The 15457-nt window shown below is 46.5% G+C and overlaps 4 protein-coding genes across 4 annotated transcripts; 2 read left to right on the plus strand and 2 right to left on the minus strand.

Annotated features, from left to right (window-relative positions):
- Positions 1–1030: 1030 nt before the first annotated feature.
- T069G_04806 (uncharacterized protein) lies at positions 1031–2514 on the plus strand (the record flags this gene model as incomplete). The annotated part of the gene is made up of 7 exons (XM_056172016.1): positions 1031–1194; positions 1248–1313; positions 1367–1644; positions 1715–1871; positions 1927–2016; positions 2067–2100; positions 2167–2514. 7 exons carry the CDS (start codon positions 1031–1033, stop codon positions 2512–2514), a joined length of 1137 nt encoding a protein of 378 aa, XP_056028874.1.
- A 2382-nt stretch (positions 2515–4896) lies between these two features.
- T069G_04807 (uncharacterized protein) lies at positions 4897–6312 on the minus strand (the record flags this gene model as incomplete). Its single annotated transcript, XM_056172017.1, has 5 exons — positions 4897–5285; positions 5348–5728; positions 5795–5885; positions 5956–6060; positions 6127–6312. 5 exons carry the CDS (start codon positions 6310–6312, stop codon positions 4897–4899), a joined length of 1152 nt encoding a protein of 383 aa, XP_056028875.1.
- Positions 6313–7317: 1005 nt separating this feature from the next.
- On the plus strand, positions 7318–8814 carry T069G_04808 (FAD binding domain-containing protein; the record flags this gene model as incomplete). Its single annotated transcript, XM_056172018.1, has 3 exons — positions 7318–7619; positions 7770–8185; positions 8258–8814. 3 exons carry the CDS (start codon positions 7318–7320, stop codon positions 8812–8814), a joined length of 1275 nt encoding a protein of 424 aa, XP_056028876.1.
- Positions 8815–11599: 2785 nt separating this feature from the next.
- On the minus strand, positions 11600–14398 carry T069G_04809 (uncharacterized protein; the record flags this gene model as incomplete). The annotated part of the gene is made up of 1 exon (XM_056172019.1): positions 11600–14398. One exon carries the CDS (start codon positions 14396–14398, stop codon positions 11600–11602), a length of 2799 nt encoding a protein of 932 aa, XP_056028877.1.
- Between the last annotated feature and the right edge of the window lie 1059 nt (positions 14399–15457).

The following is a 15457-nucleotide window of genomic DNA, read 5'->3' on the forward strand; positions in this document are numbered from 1 at the left end:
TCTCTCGGCGCTGAAGATTGACCGACAGCACTGTTTCGATATCGTCATGTCGCGCGAATCAAAACTTAGAATCGCTATGGATGTAAATGCCAGCTTTTCGCAGCGCTTACATCCCCACTGCACAGCCGTGCTTGTGCAAAGCTGAATATCAGAGTACTATGTGTAACGTGGCGAGCTGAGTCCCTCGGATGATGCACATCGGGCTAGGGCTTTGTCTTACCTTCAATTCAGAGTGTGCCTGGCACGGTAACCTAATCTGGCATCATAGACAAGATCCAGCGCAGAACCGCGATCCCTACAATCTATTCGGGCGAGGGCTGTGAGTAGCGTCATTGCTGTGTGCCTTGCCTTCGGATACACCGAAGCTACTGTGCAAACATTTGCGATAGCCCTGAACTACCGAATGCAGAAATGCTTCGCAAACTGAACTATTGGTAGTGGCAGTGATGCTCCATCGTACCGTCCAACAGATAGCCTTTTATGTCGCAGACCAATCGACAGAGCTACAGATGCATAGTCTCCAAAACATCTCCATTGAATCCACACGATAGCCGCGGGAGTTGTGGATCTCACCGCTAGCAAATGCTGCAGCGTCCGCAATTTACTCTCTTTTCGGATATGCTCAGCTTCACTCACGCAAGGCTGCCACATGGTTTTGCTAAAATATATCCAATAAAAAGTGAATAACGTCATCTGATCTTGAATGTGAATGATATCTTTACTGATGTACCATCACGATGGGTCATATCCCATCGATCTGTTTTTGTGGGCATGTCTATGAATCGGGCCCACGCCGAAGCACAGGCCGGGGCCGATTAGAATCGTGAAACCTTACATGAGCTCTGATAGGTAGCCTTAGTCTTATTGTCAATCATTAGTCCCTATTGAATACGCGAGGATATCTATGATGAACTCGGAAAATTATCATGGCTGCCTCCAGACTCAATCTCATATAAAAGAACCATGGCATTCCCGCAAGCAAGGACATATTCAAACCAAACAACAAGTTCTTCAATCAGACAAATAAATCATGGCACCTAGCAGATACAACCTTGGAGCTAATGAGCTCGCTTCCATGTTGAGTGGAAGTACTCTTCCCATTCCGAACTTGAAAGCTCCCCTGGCGAATTTCCCCAAGGGTGTCAACAAATATTTGCATGAGATTCGACAATGGGTAGATAGACTTATCGACGAGTTAGTACATCATTCTCATCCTAGAGAGTCATCAATGCTGACCGGGAGTATAGGAACATTCATGACAGAAGAAAACGTGCTGGTGTCAAGCGTTGCGATTTTGGATATCTCGCAGCTTGGTAAAAGTGCTCACATCAACGTTCTTTGAATTCAACTAACCTTTCTCTGGCAGTTGCTACCCTTATTCAGAATGGGAAGAGCTGAAGGCCTCGGCAGCATTTCTGGTCTGGGTATTCACATGGGACGATATTATTGACCATGGAGAAGACGATACTGGCATCATCTCAAACGCAGATTTAGCTCGGATATTTTGCGATCAGTCACTGGATCACATCAAGCTCAAGTTGGAACTGGATGATTCTCTCCAAAGAGCAGCCTCGACAGAGCCTCTACCTAGCATGACCATGTTTGACCATGTGGCTAAACCGCTAACCGTGGCATGGAATCACCGTTCGTATTCACTCTTACATCGCAATCTACTAAACTTTGGCTTTAATGCATACTAATGAGAAACGTTTAGCACGGAAACAGCGTTTATATAATGAAATTGAACATTATGTGAACTGCTGCTTGGTTGAGCATATTCAGCAAGGGGATGATTCTATCCCTACACAAGAAGAATTTACAATCATGCGATTCGGTACATCAGGCATCACCCCCGGGATTGCTATATGCGAGTAAGTACTGGTCTTTTGTCGTGCTGTTGAGGCGGTCGATACTAACGCATATCAGGTTCACTATGAATGTGTCATTACCAGATGAGATTGTTGAATCCGCCCCCATGAAAGTGATTTGGAAAGAAATCACTAGACTTTGCATGATGTAAGAGATGATAGACAAGTAAGAGTGTGGATTATGCTAATTAAAAAAAGGATCAACGATATCTACTCCTGCCAAAAAGAACTGGTAAGTGCATACTCTGGCTTCAAGATGACAATGAACAACGGGAATCTAACGAATATTCCTCATTAGCGAAGCGGCGTCATCCAAAACATAATTCCCGTCATAGCCTATGCTAGCGGAACAGACGACATCAGCACAGTCACCCAAGAATTCATGCACATATTTCAGACTTCGGTAAACACCTTTGAAGAAGCCTTCCAGGTTCTCAAAGCGCTTGCATCCCCCGACACGAAGCTATCAGAGGATATACAGAAATACATCGAGAATTGCCAGACTATTACAACGGGATTGCTTGACTGGATGTTGTCATCAGAGCGATATGGCGTCACCAAGCATTTACAAGCTGACGGGTCGGCATTGGTGCCCCTTATTTTTGAAAATCCGCAGAGTCAGAAATTGGCTGTGGTTGAGGCTTAGATGAATGGGTTATGTACTTGAGCATGTGTATGGCATTTCAGAAGGAGTTTCATAGCGGTATTTGGCGTTTTAGGGTTTATTTGATATAGATGTTGGATCCATCTTAGAACGAAGCACAATCGGACCTCTTATTCTTCGTTGGCAAGATTTGATTTCGAATCCTCTGTCCTATTTATCGTATAATTGTGTCAAGAGTTGTATTCTTCGACCAGCTGTATATACTCGAAGATCCTTGATCTTCTATAAGATTCTGCTACCATCCTGTTACCCTGTACATGGCCAACTCTGCTTGTTTGGAAAGCCCGCTTTGACATGAGAAAAGTCAGTCATAACAGCATCTGCATGTTATTCAGAGTTGCAGTCAATGTAAGTGCTGAAAAGGGGCAGTAACCATGAAGGTAACTGTGCAAGTCGAATACAAGAGTCTAGTAGTAGATACTATATATAAGGGCCCCCTGCCCGACTAGAGTCGAGCAAGGAATTAAGCCAATTGAACATGTCGAGCATACATTTCAACAGTAAGGATAGTGCTGTTCAATATCTAGGCTACGTGGAGGCTACGGGGAGGCTGCTCGGTAAGTCTGACTCTACTATATTTGGCTGTAAGGCTTCGTCAATACCAGCTTGAAATCTTCAAGACTCAAGATGAAGAGCTGTGAGGTACTAAAGTGCATAGCATGCAATACTCAAATCTCCAGCATGAGTTCAGTGAGATCCAATTCAGCTCTGCATCCGTCGGAGTGCAGCTACCAAAAAAACATTTATCATGATTGAAGGCTCGTGGGCCGCGTTAACAATTCCTCATCAACTAAGTACTAATTCGAAGAAGAGAGGGAAGTAAAACAACGGATCAGACACATGAGGATCGTAATTGACATCAAGCGATATAAGGCTGTTGGTTAATCATCGCAATGATCGACAAGTAATCTACGAGAATATGCTTTCCCCAAGGCCCCAGGGATCTCAAAACGCCCATTGCCTGAGTTTTTACTCCGGTGTTGTCCATAACCCCGGCCAGTGTCCGAACCCGGCCAGGCATGCAAGCAAAAAAGGTTCCTTGCCTGTCGAAGAGCTAATGGACCCCACGCTGACTCTTTTCTACCCACTTCCGTTTACGAATCTGACTCGGTTAAATCCCAGTTCCCGCCTGTCAGCACTGAGTCTCGGTGATTACAATGGGCTGTTTTGCCCGCGAATATCAGATGTTTCTCAGGCCTTTTTCATCTGAAATGGTAAACTACCTCTCTCGTGAACGACGTCCGAGGCACGAGCATAAGACCCGAGGATGTCAGCAACAATAAATCTCCCCCCAGCACTCACCTTGATAGCTTTGAAGCCAGGGACCTGCAAGTGGCTGTGTTCCAATGTCTTCTAGATACTCCTGAAAAGCGGATTACTGATCCAAAAGAAGCAGCATGCAGGAGTTGGACCTGGTCTCTGTGCCTGGTCTCTGCTTGCCCATATTGCCCTGCAATGTCTCCGATACATGGGTGCACTGTGCACTCCGTGATGAGCTACTACGTTTTAGCAGTAGTAGGCTTTCAACGGTTTGGGCAAGGGGCTATAACTGCCGCTCGTTAAGGAGCACATACCCGGGCGGTCGCGCAGATCGACCTCGTTGTTCCTGGTACAGTTGACCTGCCTTCGTTTGGTTGACGAAAGTATGGCAACATCTCTGTCGTTTTAGAAGAAATGAGCCAGTCAACTATTTCTATAGAGGTAGAAGAAATGTTGGCAAGTCGGAAGCAATTTGGCTATTGCGGTAAGACTGGAACATACCGACGGCTAAACGGCAACGGCGTCTTAATTTCGTAGCGCAAGCCACATGGCGCCGCCTTATTTTACGTACCGAAAGAAAGCTGCCTTGAAAGGCATTCGTTATTGGCTGCTAGAACTGAGGGAGATTTTGGATCAACCATGAAGCAATGTATATCGCTTGTTCGATGATGCTGTCTCATCAAATGTTGTGTGTAACTTTTTAATGCTGCAAATCCTCAGATAAATGACAGCAACTCAACGAGATCTCTCCCCCGATCGTCATAATCTGATAAAATGGCACAATATATTCACGCGAGGGCTTGGAGCAGATTTATTAAAGTTTAACAAGGTGTCCCTCTCAATATTTTCACATCCCGGTATCGCCTTTTGCCGTCTCATTAGACAAAGATAACATTGCTTTTTAGTCTATAGTATGGTAGAAAGAAGTCAAATTACCGCCCGTTTAGCTCCGCATCCAGGCCTTGGAGCTGGTTGGTACATTAAATCACAAACACCCAACAATGCCGAAATCGGCCAGATATATCCCATCGTGTTTCCATTTTTTATCAGACATTACAAACTGGGTATCAACATCGACGGAAGTACCAAGTTTGAGACGCTGGTTTAATCGAACTGGCGCCAGGCCTGCTGGTTGCCTCGTGAATCTCCCTCTCGAGCTTCGCTAGTCACCGTAAAGACCTCAGTCTTCACAATCCGTGCTTCCTCACTATCTCGTGAAGAATCATCTCTGTCCATGACCGTTTGGTCCAGTACACTGTCTCCTTGGAACCTGTTTTTGCTTCCTTGGGTTCGTCTTCCAGTTCCCCATTGCTTGCTATTCTGATCTTCGAGTTGGTACGAAGGTGTGAATTGGTTCTGGCCGCTGGAAGCATCTGCGCTGCTACCGAACATGCCGAGACGTTGGAAGAGCGGACGAAGTGCTGGAAGGGATCCGGCAACTAAACCCATGTTATACTCAATAGCCATCCAGTACAAAGAAGATGCACCCTCAACTATGATAGACTCTGATTAGCTGGATCTCTATTTTCTTGAGGGCCATAAGGGGTAAACATACAAGTAGTATCGGTACTTCCTGTCTTGTAAAAGTTCAAGCTCTTGAATCTGATTGCCGGGGCGATACAGGCGACAACGCCGCTTCCAAAGACCGCCAACAGCGCAAGACTCTTCCTGCTGTTCAGTTGCACGCTCATCAAAGCTGGGAACGGCAATAGGAACATGATGATATCGCAGCAGAAGATGAGAACCGCCTGATACATGAAGATGGCATAAGACGTCATTGCTGGGAAGCAGAACTTGGCGCGATCGGGCGACATGAGGAAGACGATGTCATATGTGTACTTGGGCGGGTTGCATTGGAATGCAGCGAGGAAAGTTCCGGAAATAGTAAACAGCGTAAAGAAGATCAGGAGTCCCATAGTAGTGTATTGAACGTATGCTGTGGGAAAGGCTCAATGTTAATGCGCCAAAACCCTGAGAATCGATGGCTAAGAGTTAAACTTACGGACAGGGAAGACTCGTCGAAGAAAGAGTAGAATACTCGATTTGACGGCAAAGGAGATGGATAAGTAAAGACAAATGCAAACGTAGTATAGCTGGTTGATCAAACAGTGGTTAGCTACCTCTTGCATGTGGCGGGATGGAAGGGGTAGCAGAACAACCTACCATAAACCAGTGCTTAAGTTCGTCTGCCGTGACATGTTGAATATGTTTTCCAGCGCCATAGTATACCACTGCCAATCCAATCCCGTTGAATGTCGTAACGAATATCTAGTCGCAAATGATTTGTTAGGATGAGGAACACATCGATACCATAATTGAGCCGAATCAACTCACCAGTCCAACCAAGCATGCCCAGTCATCAATACCGAAAGAGTTCAACATAAACTTGCGAATGTAGAGTTTCGTACTGCAAACAATAATTGCAAAGACACCTGTGCCAATGATGGTACCGTACGAGACAGCAATCTCGTACTTCTCATCCGGCAACAGTGTCATGTCTACAGGTGCGGAGGTCGCCATTTCGGAGTCTTGATGGAGCCCGAAGCACACTTTGAGAATCGCCCAAACAACGCATGATTCCGGTATCTTGGGACGGCATTGTTAGCTATATATGATGGTCATAGCAACGGCGAAGCCGCACTCGACCAACTCCCTGTGCCGAAACAGGAATGCTCATACGACAACGACAAGGTACCCCGTAGCAGTACGAAGGAGAGAAGGGAAAATCTTTCTGTTCCTTGCATGGATCCAATCCTTGAAGGCCTGTCGTTTTGTTACAAGTCTGTGAGGCGTGCATGTGCCTTCACAGCAGCTAAGGCAGCCTAACAGCTGGACTCGCCACCCGCTTTTGGTAGCGAACTGCAGATATCGGAGACAAGCTAAATTTGGTCCCTGAAGAATTGACAACTGTCTACCTCTTGCCATCCTTGTTCACCCTGGACATTTCCCCCATAGCCATGTATCGCACGTGTATCTGGAGGACCCGTCTCCTCCATGCGCTTAATTTTCCATTGGCTAGGGACCCTTGCAGGCGTAGTTCTGACAATCGTTCCCAAGAGCGACTGCAGGCGCAGGCAATTCAACATCCGTCTTTCCGCATGATATGACCTGTAAGAATTCGATTGCCAGCGCCCATAATCTTCACTGCTAGCTGGAGATGATTCAATTTTATATGGGGAGATCCATCATCTCGGGCAGCGCAGACAGGACAGCGTAGACAGGCTAAAATGTCCAAGGTAGGGGTATGAGACGACCAGGCGACGGGGAAGACGGCACCACCCTAGTTGCAAAAGAAATACGGCCGCGCATCAATCATGTAATGCCATCTAACTGGTATTAATACTCACTGTGTGTACTTCGTACTCGGGGGCTTATTAAAGACACACGTTGCTGTTACGAGACCTAAATCTCGCAGTCACTTTCACGCTTGTTTTTTACGCCCGCTGAACCCCATATTGATGAACCTGAACGTTCACGGCATTGGAAGACACACACTAAAATCCTCCCGGCTTGTTTTCTGATACCATGGCAGACTCCAATTCGTCGCGGTTCACGGTAATCATTGCCGGCGGCAGTCTGGTCGGTTTGACAACGGCGGTGACGCTGGAAAAGGCTGGGATCGACTATGTCCTGTTAGAGAAGCGAGAGATCGCTCCTCATCTGGGCGCCTCTGTCTCAATTCATCCACATACCCAGAGGGTTATGGAGCAGCTTGGCATTTGGCCCGAGATCCAGGCTGGCGTTGTGCCGTTAGAAACTCGACAACACTATGATGAGAATGGTAACATGTTTGAAGACTCGGCCATCTTGCAAGAGATTTCCAAGATGTAAGTGTGTGAAATGAAATTGCGAATCCTACGATACCGTAGCATTTTCGTTTTCTTTTCTTTTTCTTTTTCCCCTGAAAATGCTACGCTATGCCTGCAAGAAATAAGCGAAGGTGACAACCCGACTGATTACCATCCCGTTCCTGACAGGACCCTCCATCGATGGACTACTTTTATGGAGCGAAGGTTTATGCTTAGCTGTATCTATAACCAGATTGCAGACAAGTCTAGAATCCGAGCTCACACTGGTGTTGCTTCCTTCACTGAGACAGAGGATGGTGTTGAGGTAGTTACGGATAAAGGTGAAACCATCAAGGGAGACATCCTCCTCGGTGCCGATGGCATCCACAGCACAATTCGAAACTTGATGGCCGATAAGATTGCTTCTACTGATCCTGCTGCATCAAAAGAAATGCAAAGTGGCTTCATCAGCAACTACCATTGCATTTTTGCAACCTCAAAGAACTCTAAAGAGTCAGCTGGCGGCAAGCAATTCTTGCCAGAGCGAGCTGTCCACAATGTCTACTACCCGGGCTTCTCCGGTGTCATTGCTGCCGGTGTCCCTGGTCTTGTCTTTTGGTTTCTGTTTGTGAAGAGTGACCGTACAACACAGACTCCCAATACACCGCGCTTCACAGAAGAAGAGACCGAGGCCACAATCGCCAAGTACGGAGACTATGCCGTGGGCCCTGGCTACACCTTCAAAGACTTGTGGGAAAGCAGGGTTAGGGCGAACATGCTACCCCTTGAAGAGGGAGTCTTGAAGCCAAAGTGGAATACCGGCGGTAGAGTTGCATTGATGGGCGACGCAGTTCACAAGGCGACCATCAATCCTGGACTCGGAGGCAACTTGGCCATCGAGGGTGTTGTCCACTTAATGAACGAATTGATACCCTTAGTGCGACGATGCGAAGCAGATGGTGGGAGAAAGCCGACAAAGAGCGAGATCACTGCTGCTTTGGATGCTTATGAGGCGAAGCAACGACCCCATGCCAACACCATTGTCACCATGTCTGGGTATGTCACACGGTATGAAGCAATGGAGACATGGTGGTTGAGGCTCTTGCGCCGTGTTTCTCCTTGGGTCAGCGATAAGACCAAGGCTGGTGGATTTGTTGGATATATAAATGAAGGACCATGGCTGAACTTTTTGCCCAATCCGGATGAGCAACAGAAGGTGGATGAGAAGCCGTAGCGCGGAGTTCAATGGTCTTTAGGTGTTTCTTGCATTGTGTCGAGGGGGAATTGGTTACTGTATATCACAACTGCCGGACAGGGCATTTCCAAACTTGTAATTCTTATTAATATACTTACGTACTTGGTATGAAGCTCTACATGAAGTCTTGCAGATGCACTGTATTATTCCCCACGTCCGCCCGCAGAGAGCCATCTCACTCAAAGCTGTCTTTTACCCCTGCATCAGCATGGCACTGAAACATACTTACCACATCAAGTAGAGTCTTGCGCTGCGAATCCGCGGTCTCGGAACCGTCTTCTAAACCGCCGATCACGAAGCGGCCGAAACCTGCTCTAGATGAGTAACAAACAGAGAGCACAGCGTTTACTAACATGGGAAGCGCAGGGCTTACCCCAGGCACCGCGCATTGATCCCTGGGAGCTGGGCAGAGCATTGGGAAGTGATCTGCAGGAGCCGTGTGGAAATGAGAGTCTTTTAGACTACCAAGCAGACTGCGGAGTACGGAGTGCAGGTAGTCAGAAATGATAGCCAAAGAGGATAGAGGCAGCTTGTTCCGCCAGTTCAACGTCGGTTTCCGATAGGGCGCAACGGGATATTGTATCCGGCTGCCAAAAAGTTCCAGGATATCGCGAAAATTCGGCATACATGTTCCGTAATTGTGCGATAGTGGGATGATTTCCTTCGTAGGATAGCCATAATACACTAAACTACAAGCTGAACGGCCTAAAAATAACAATTCGGAACAGTTATTCCTTAGCTTATCCAGCTCTCCTACTCCGTGTTCCCCTAGGGCTCTGATACGTGTAATATCATCACCTCCCTTATACTGGTAGCTTGCTCTCACTTCGTGGGCTAAGTCTTATATGATCACTTCACACCGGTAGCTATACGGGCGTTTCCTGCACCTAGCCTAACTTTCGGCCCTGAGTCATGTGCTTCACAAGCCGTGAGCCGCACCCTGCAAGTTAAATCTCAGTAGTCCGGAGTAGAATTCGCGGAATACGACCCCTACCGCCGTTTTACTGTATTTGCCCGCGAAATGCCGCGAAATAGCGGCCCGACGACCGGGTTGGCGCCACCAAACCAGCAGACGGCCATCCATGAAGTACGAGTACAATCCGAGAGAGTATAACGTATTGACATCAATTACAAGAGGGTCATTATGTCAAACCCCGCATATGCTTTCATCATTCAGCAACTTATCCACGAGATTGGGCAAGGATCCTCGATGAATCCTCGATGAATCCAGCCAAGGACCAAAGGCGACCAAAGCGCGTAGCCAGAACTCCCCTATTTGCGGCAGATATGCTCCGCGTGAAAGCTCGGTGCCCTTGCTAGCGCTCTGTTTGGTACAGCGAGAGCCTGGGATTTCAAGGTGAGAATTCACATTACAGGGGTCCCTTGTTAGCTACAGTACAGGGGATTACTTCCGTCTTCCATTCTTTGAGCACATGTTATAGTGATAACATTTGCGGCTGATTGCAGGGTACTAGGTACTTCCTCTCCAGGCACGGTGCCATGATAATAGATGCAGAGCAGAAAACGTACTCGTATACGAGCATGCCGATTTGAAGGTCTCGTCAACTTCCAGGCTGTTGAACTTTTCTTCTTCTTTGCCATTTTGACTCTCCCCTATCGTGGGCATGTACTTCTAAGACAATCTCACAAATACGAACTCGATATGACATATCGTGATTCATACGTCGTATGTAACGGATATATGATCTTCTATGCAGGAGGCAGAGCGGTATCTTCACACCAAGGATTGCCTGAGGCTGCAAATCGTTTTCATTTGGCATCAATCTCGTTTCTTCATCGCACTCACTCTTCACGTAAGCCCCTTTCATCAGCACTTTTCGCTTCAAGACTGAATGCAGCCTACCGAGAGCTAAACGAATGGCAAGCCCTGTTGACAGCCATGGATAAATTTGGCGAAGACGCCCGGTCCAAGCGAGTAGCCGATCCTACGGGGTATCCGGCTATTCTCACCGCTATACTCCGTATTCCTATAATTTCTGGAAGGGGGAGACAAGAAAGGCTAATAGAAGCTCATTGGGATCTACTGACTCCCACGCTTACCTTAACAGCTTCAACATCTTGGGAGTGATTGGTCATCCCCTTTTCCTGTATCACATGTCCCTCCTGTGACCTCGGAACTCCAAGAGCGTCTGTAATCTCCCAGCAGGCTCTTGAATGAGGGCTGTGCAGCCGGGTGAACCTTTGCTCTTAGCAACCTTTTCTCTCAGTTATTAGTATCGCACCCAGCACCAAAAATTGACCAATTTGTGCTGCAGTTTCCTGGTTCTAAAGATCCTGGCCACCATGAAATAAAGGTGGTGGCATGGACAAAGTGCCGGTACATGAACCCAAAAAGTGCTAAAGACATATCTCTTTTATCTAATTCGTCAGTCGACAGATTGAAACAAAAGCAATCGCACCCTTTTGGACGGAAATTTCGTGGGGAGAGCTGTTCAAAACACTCAGCTTTATGCACTTTCCATTGTCACTATGATGTATATTTAGTCATAAACACCACGTAATTGCCTAGACTTCGAGTTTTGGTTCTCAACATTAAACACAATGCTCTAACGATAATCTGTAGGGTCTATAGAGAAGATAGAGGAAAAGACAGAGATAAACTCCAATTGCGTAAAACATTAAACATAAATATCAAAACTACTAAAGCAAGTAAATGAGCGAATGATAGTTAAACAAACATTGTCTTGCCTTCTCTTCCCAAATCCCTGTTCCCTTTTTATACTAACAATCTGTTAAATTAACTTTACTGCAAACCTTCTACCTGTTTCTTTTTCAGCTCGAAATTCTCCAAAGACCATTTAAAATGCTTATTCAATCTCCATCCCATGGATCGTGCAACGTAGAAAGGCAACTTTTTGTGCGGATGAGGTTCGTGGAACAGAATCGTCTGTTGTCTGTCATCATTCACCCTGTTAAATTGCCAAATTGATCCCTGCAACTTTTGTGCAGAAAATCCTGTAGAGACCATGGCGTGGATAAAATCATTCCATGGAACCTCACCTGGTGAAGAAGTCACATCTGGATTGTAGAAGAGAACACGGAAAACCTTCAGTGCTCGTGTGTCCACAGGCATGACGATGTTTATTTCAGGTATAACCTCTTTAGAAGGATTTGCATCAGTTGGCATAACAGCTTTGTGTGCTTGTCCTTTCGTCTTGACCTTGACCTGAACGCATTGACGACCCTCTTGCTTCAACTTTTTTAGACTGCCACTCTGGTCATCGCAGGGCGCAAAGGGAGGCCTGTAGATCTCAGTCTCTTCTTGACTTGCATTTCTTTGTCTGACAGCCCTTGGTATTATAGATTGTTCTTCCTCAATCCAATCAGGCGTCCGTCGAAGGTTCTCTTGTACACTTATTATGTATTGCCCGAGTAGCGATTCACGGAAATTTTCAATTGCGGCAAACATGGCTGAATCGGCTGCGTCCCAGAACTTATCCAAGTCCCGTTCAGCCTTCTGCATCGCCTGCACGTTTTCTTTCGTCCGGCGTTTATCCCAAGGATATATCAGTTTCCTAGTGGCAGTATCGGCCAATCCGACGATCTCATCATAAAGATGACCCTCTAATTGGAGGAGAGAATAAATATGATCCATGTCTTTGGTAAGTTGATGAATACATTTGTTCTCTTTTTCTTCATCGCAGCGTTTGTAGCTTCTTGTCCGTCGAAGATACATATCGACTTGCTCCATACACTGCGCAAGGATTGCAAGCTCGTCTATAATCTCTCCTGTAAGGGAAGATGTAAGCTCCCATGCCTCTGGTTCATTTTCTCGAAGAGTCTCTATCTCATCCATGATCAGAGGTAAGATCAAATGAACAGCATTGGCAAGGCTGGGTAACTTTGGGTCAAATTCAGTTACACACTGAAGCAGCCATACCAAGTGGCGGCGAACTGAACTCGACTTATAATTCACTAGGTCGGATCGGAAAGAAGATAGGCTTGGACGGCCATCAGTAAAATGCCGGAACCATTCGGGAGAGTTCTGCACGACTGCTCTGAGAGCCGATCGTCTAATATTTACCGTCTCCCAAAGGCGCATCTGATACTTGTATAGTGCCGACAAAATCTCGTCGGGTACATCTTTGAACGGCAGGACGTCTGCTTCATATTTGGCGTGTAACGTTTCCAGTTGTTGAACTTGCTCATACAAGTCCGCAAAGAACTCAAAGTCGGCGTAGAGCTTTGAAATGAGAAACTGTAGACCGTTGGTAAAATCATGTCCTGCGCACGGCCGAAAGTAAGAACCCTTATGCCCTTCCAACTCTTTTGGTGAATGGTCTTTCATCACCTGCATGGCAATGGCAAAGCAAATCGGATCTTCACGCAAGTTCGAGACACGATCCTTTAGTTCTGCCACTTTGGCACCAAGCAGTAATCCGATTTGCTTGAAGTTGGGTCTTGCCGGGACTCTGTAAGGGGCCTCTGCTGCCATTATAGCAGGATCATATAAATCGCTGTTATTCAACAGCTTTGGTGTGTCGGCTATAATTGGGAACTCATCTGAGATTAAAGTGTCCTCCGGAATGTCGTGCAATATTTTCTTGCAGCAATTTACCAGAAACTCCATGAGTCTGTCTTGTGCCTCTAGGATGAGAATGCCATAGTACGGGCTGATCCGCTTCTCGTCAAGACATAAAATCTCCCCTTCTGAATATGTCGATATATCGACCAGCCTTCCATAGTCTTCAATGTTCTCAGAATCCAAGAGGGTCATGCGATATCCTGGCAGGGGGACTGATTTCAAGATTCCCATCTCCAACCCGAATTTCATCGCAGCCAAATCACCGTCCACAAAATTAGAGGGGGTGTGAAATGCGCGTGAATTGATCAATAGGAGCAAAGAATCTCGCGCAGTTAGATCCTGCTTATTGATATAAGGCCACATATACCAGTCTCTGTATTTTTTATTCCGCTTCTGAGCTCCTGCGCAGCGAAAGGCATAGAACTCAGGACGATGCTTTTCTGGCATATTCGCCCATAGTTCATGCAAGACCTTTTGTTTTTGGCTTGGGCGTTTCTTGGTCCAACGAGCTTGTATAGTTGGCTGGTGACGGAGTAATATTTCGTGCAGAGCTTCATAGTTAATGACAATGCGATGTGCTCGCTCCTCGATTTCACGGCGGATCTCGGAGGAGTCGGTGGACGGATCGCTTGAATGCCGACGTTCTGGGCTTACCAAGGTCCCGTGAATATATCGCTGGACGTAGTCCTTGGATTTCTGACATTTTATGTTCCACTCAGCCTCTCGGGCCTCTTTAGAAGCCTGATCCATTTTGGTGATGTCATATTCCGGTACATTTGGAGAAAACTCTTCGTCGCTAGATTCTTTGGTCTCAATTCCGAGAACTTCATTATCATATCTCTTGGCTAGATCTTCGGTTTCCGATTCATATCCAGCGGTCTTCTCCTTAACAACGCGTTTCTTCTGACGAGGTCCCGATGTACAGCAGTCATGCTGGCATGAGCTATGTCCCTTTTTGCGGTGGCGAAGGCCTTTGCGCTGACGGATACGCAATGCTTCAGACTTGCATCGCTGCATCCTGATTTATGCTAAGAATGGCACGAGGGAATCTGGGAAAAGAAATTGGGACAAACGACGAGATGATAAATACTATTGAGCGAGGAAGACACAAAGAGATGCAAAAAGAAACAGTATCACCTGAGGATTGCCAAGGGTATATAAACATGAAGAGATCCCTGGATTGAGCAGAATATGAAAAGTGCAGGGCGAGAGTAGGCAGCTTGCTTTCCAATGATCTTTGTGCCACTGAGCTGCGGCTGAACTCGAAATTCGAAGCGAGAACATGGGAATATTGGATACGAGCAAACCGGTGAAGCCATGGCTTCGCATAATGGTATGACTGGCGCTTCTCTGACCGTATGCAATATGTAAATGGAACAAGATCCTATTGGATGCCTTATTTATTTGCTTTTTCTGGCTCGCATTAGTTGCAATAGCAACGCCAAATCAGGGACTGCGATCAACTAGGCAACTCTTCCCAGTGCATACACATGCTGCACCACTGCATCGTATGTCTTTTGCTCTTGTAAAGAGCATCTCGAGACATGTATGTTGTTGTTTCTGCTCTTGATAATATTTGCAATGGCATAAAAGAGCAATGATCAATCGTGGTAGCATAGACAACTCTATAGGAATAATAGACTCCCAATATTGCCTACGCGTATCCATATCGTCTATCAATCGCCGATTTGATCGTCTAATACAGCTCCTCCAATCTCTTGCTGCAAGCCACAAATCCATCACACCGCATTTATGACGCTCACCGGTAGAGGATAGGCATCAGCTTTGCGTACGTGTACTCATTAATAGTAAACAGCTGCGCTGTCTAGCACCGGGGTGCTCAATTGATGCTCTGTTTTTGGAATGGTGAAACTCGCGTATACTGCGGCAAACCATCTCTGATCACCGCCTCCAGCAAATATGTTCAGCCCAGTTGAGATGTCATTCTATTGGCAAGCTACGTGGGCTTGGCAATTTATATAAAGAGGGGTTATAGCCAATCATCAACAGCTAGAAACCCGTGGTTACATCAATATACAGATTCCCAGGCCGGGATTTGTGTCTGGAACTCTCTGT

Source organism: Trichoderma breve, chromosome 3 (assembly GCF_028502605.1).
Source record: "Trichoderma breve strain T069 chromosome 3, whole genome shotgun sequence".
In the NCBI taxonomy this organism is placed as follows: domain Eukaryota; kingdom Fungi; phylum Ascomycota; class Sordariomycetes; order Hypocreales; family Hypocreaceae; genus Trichoderma; species Trichoderma breve.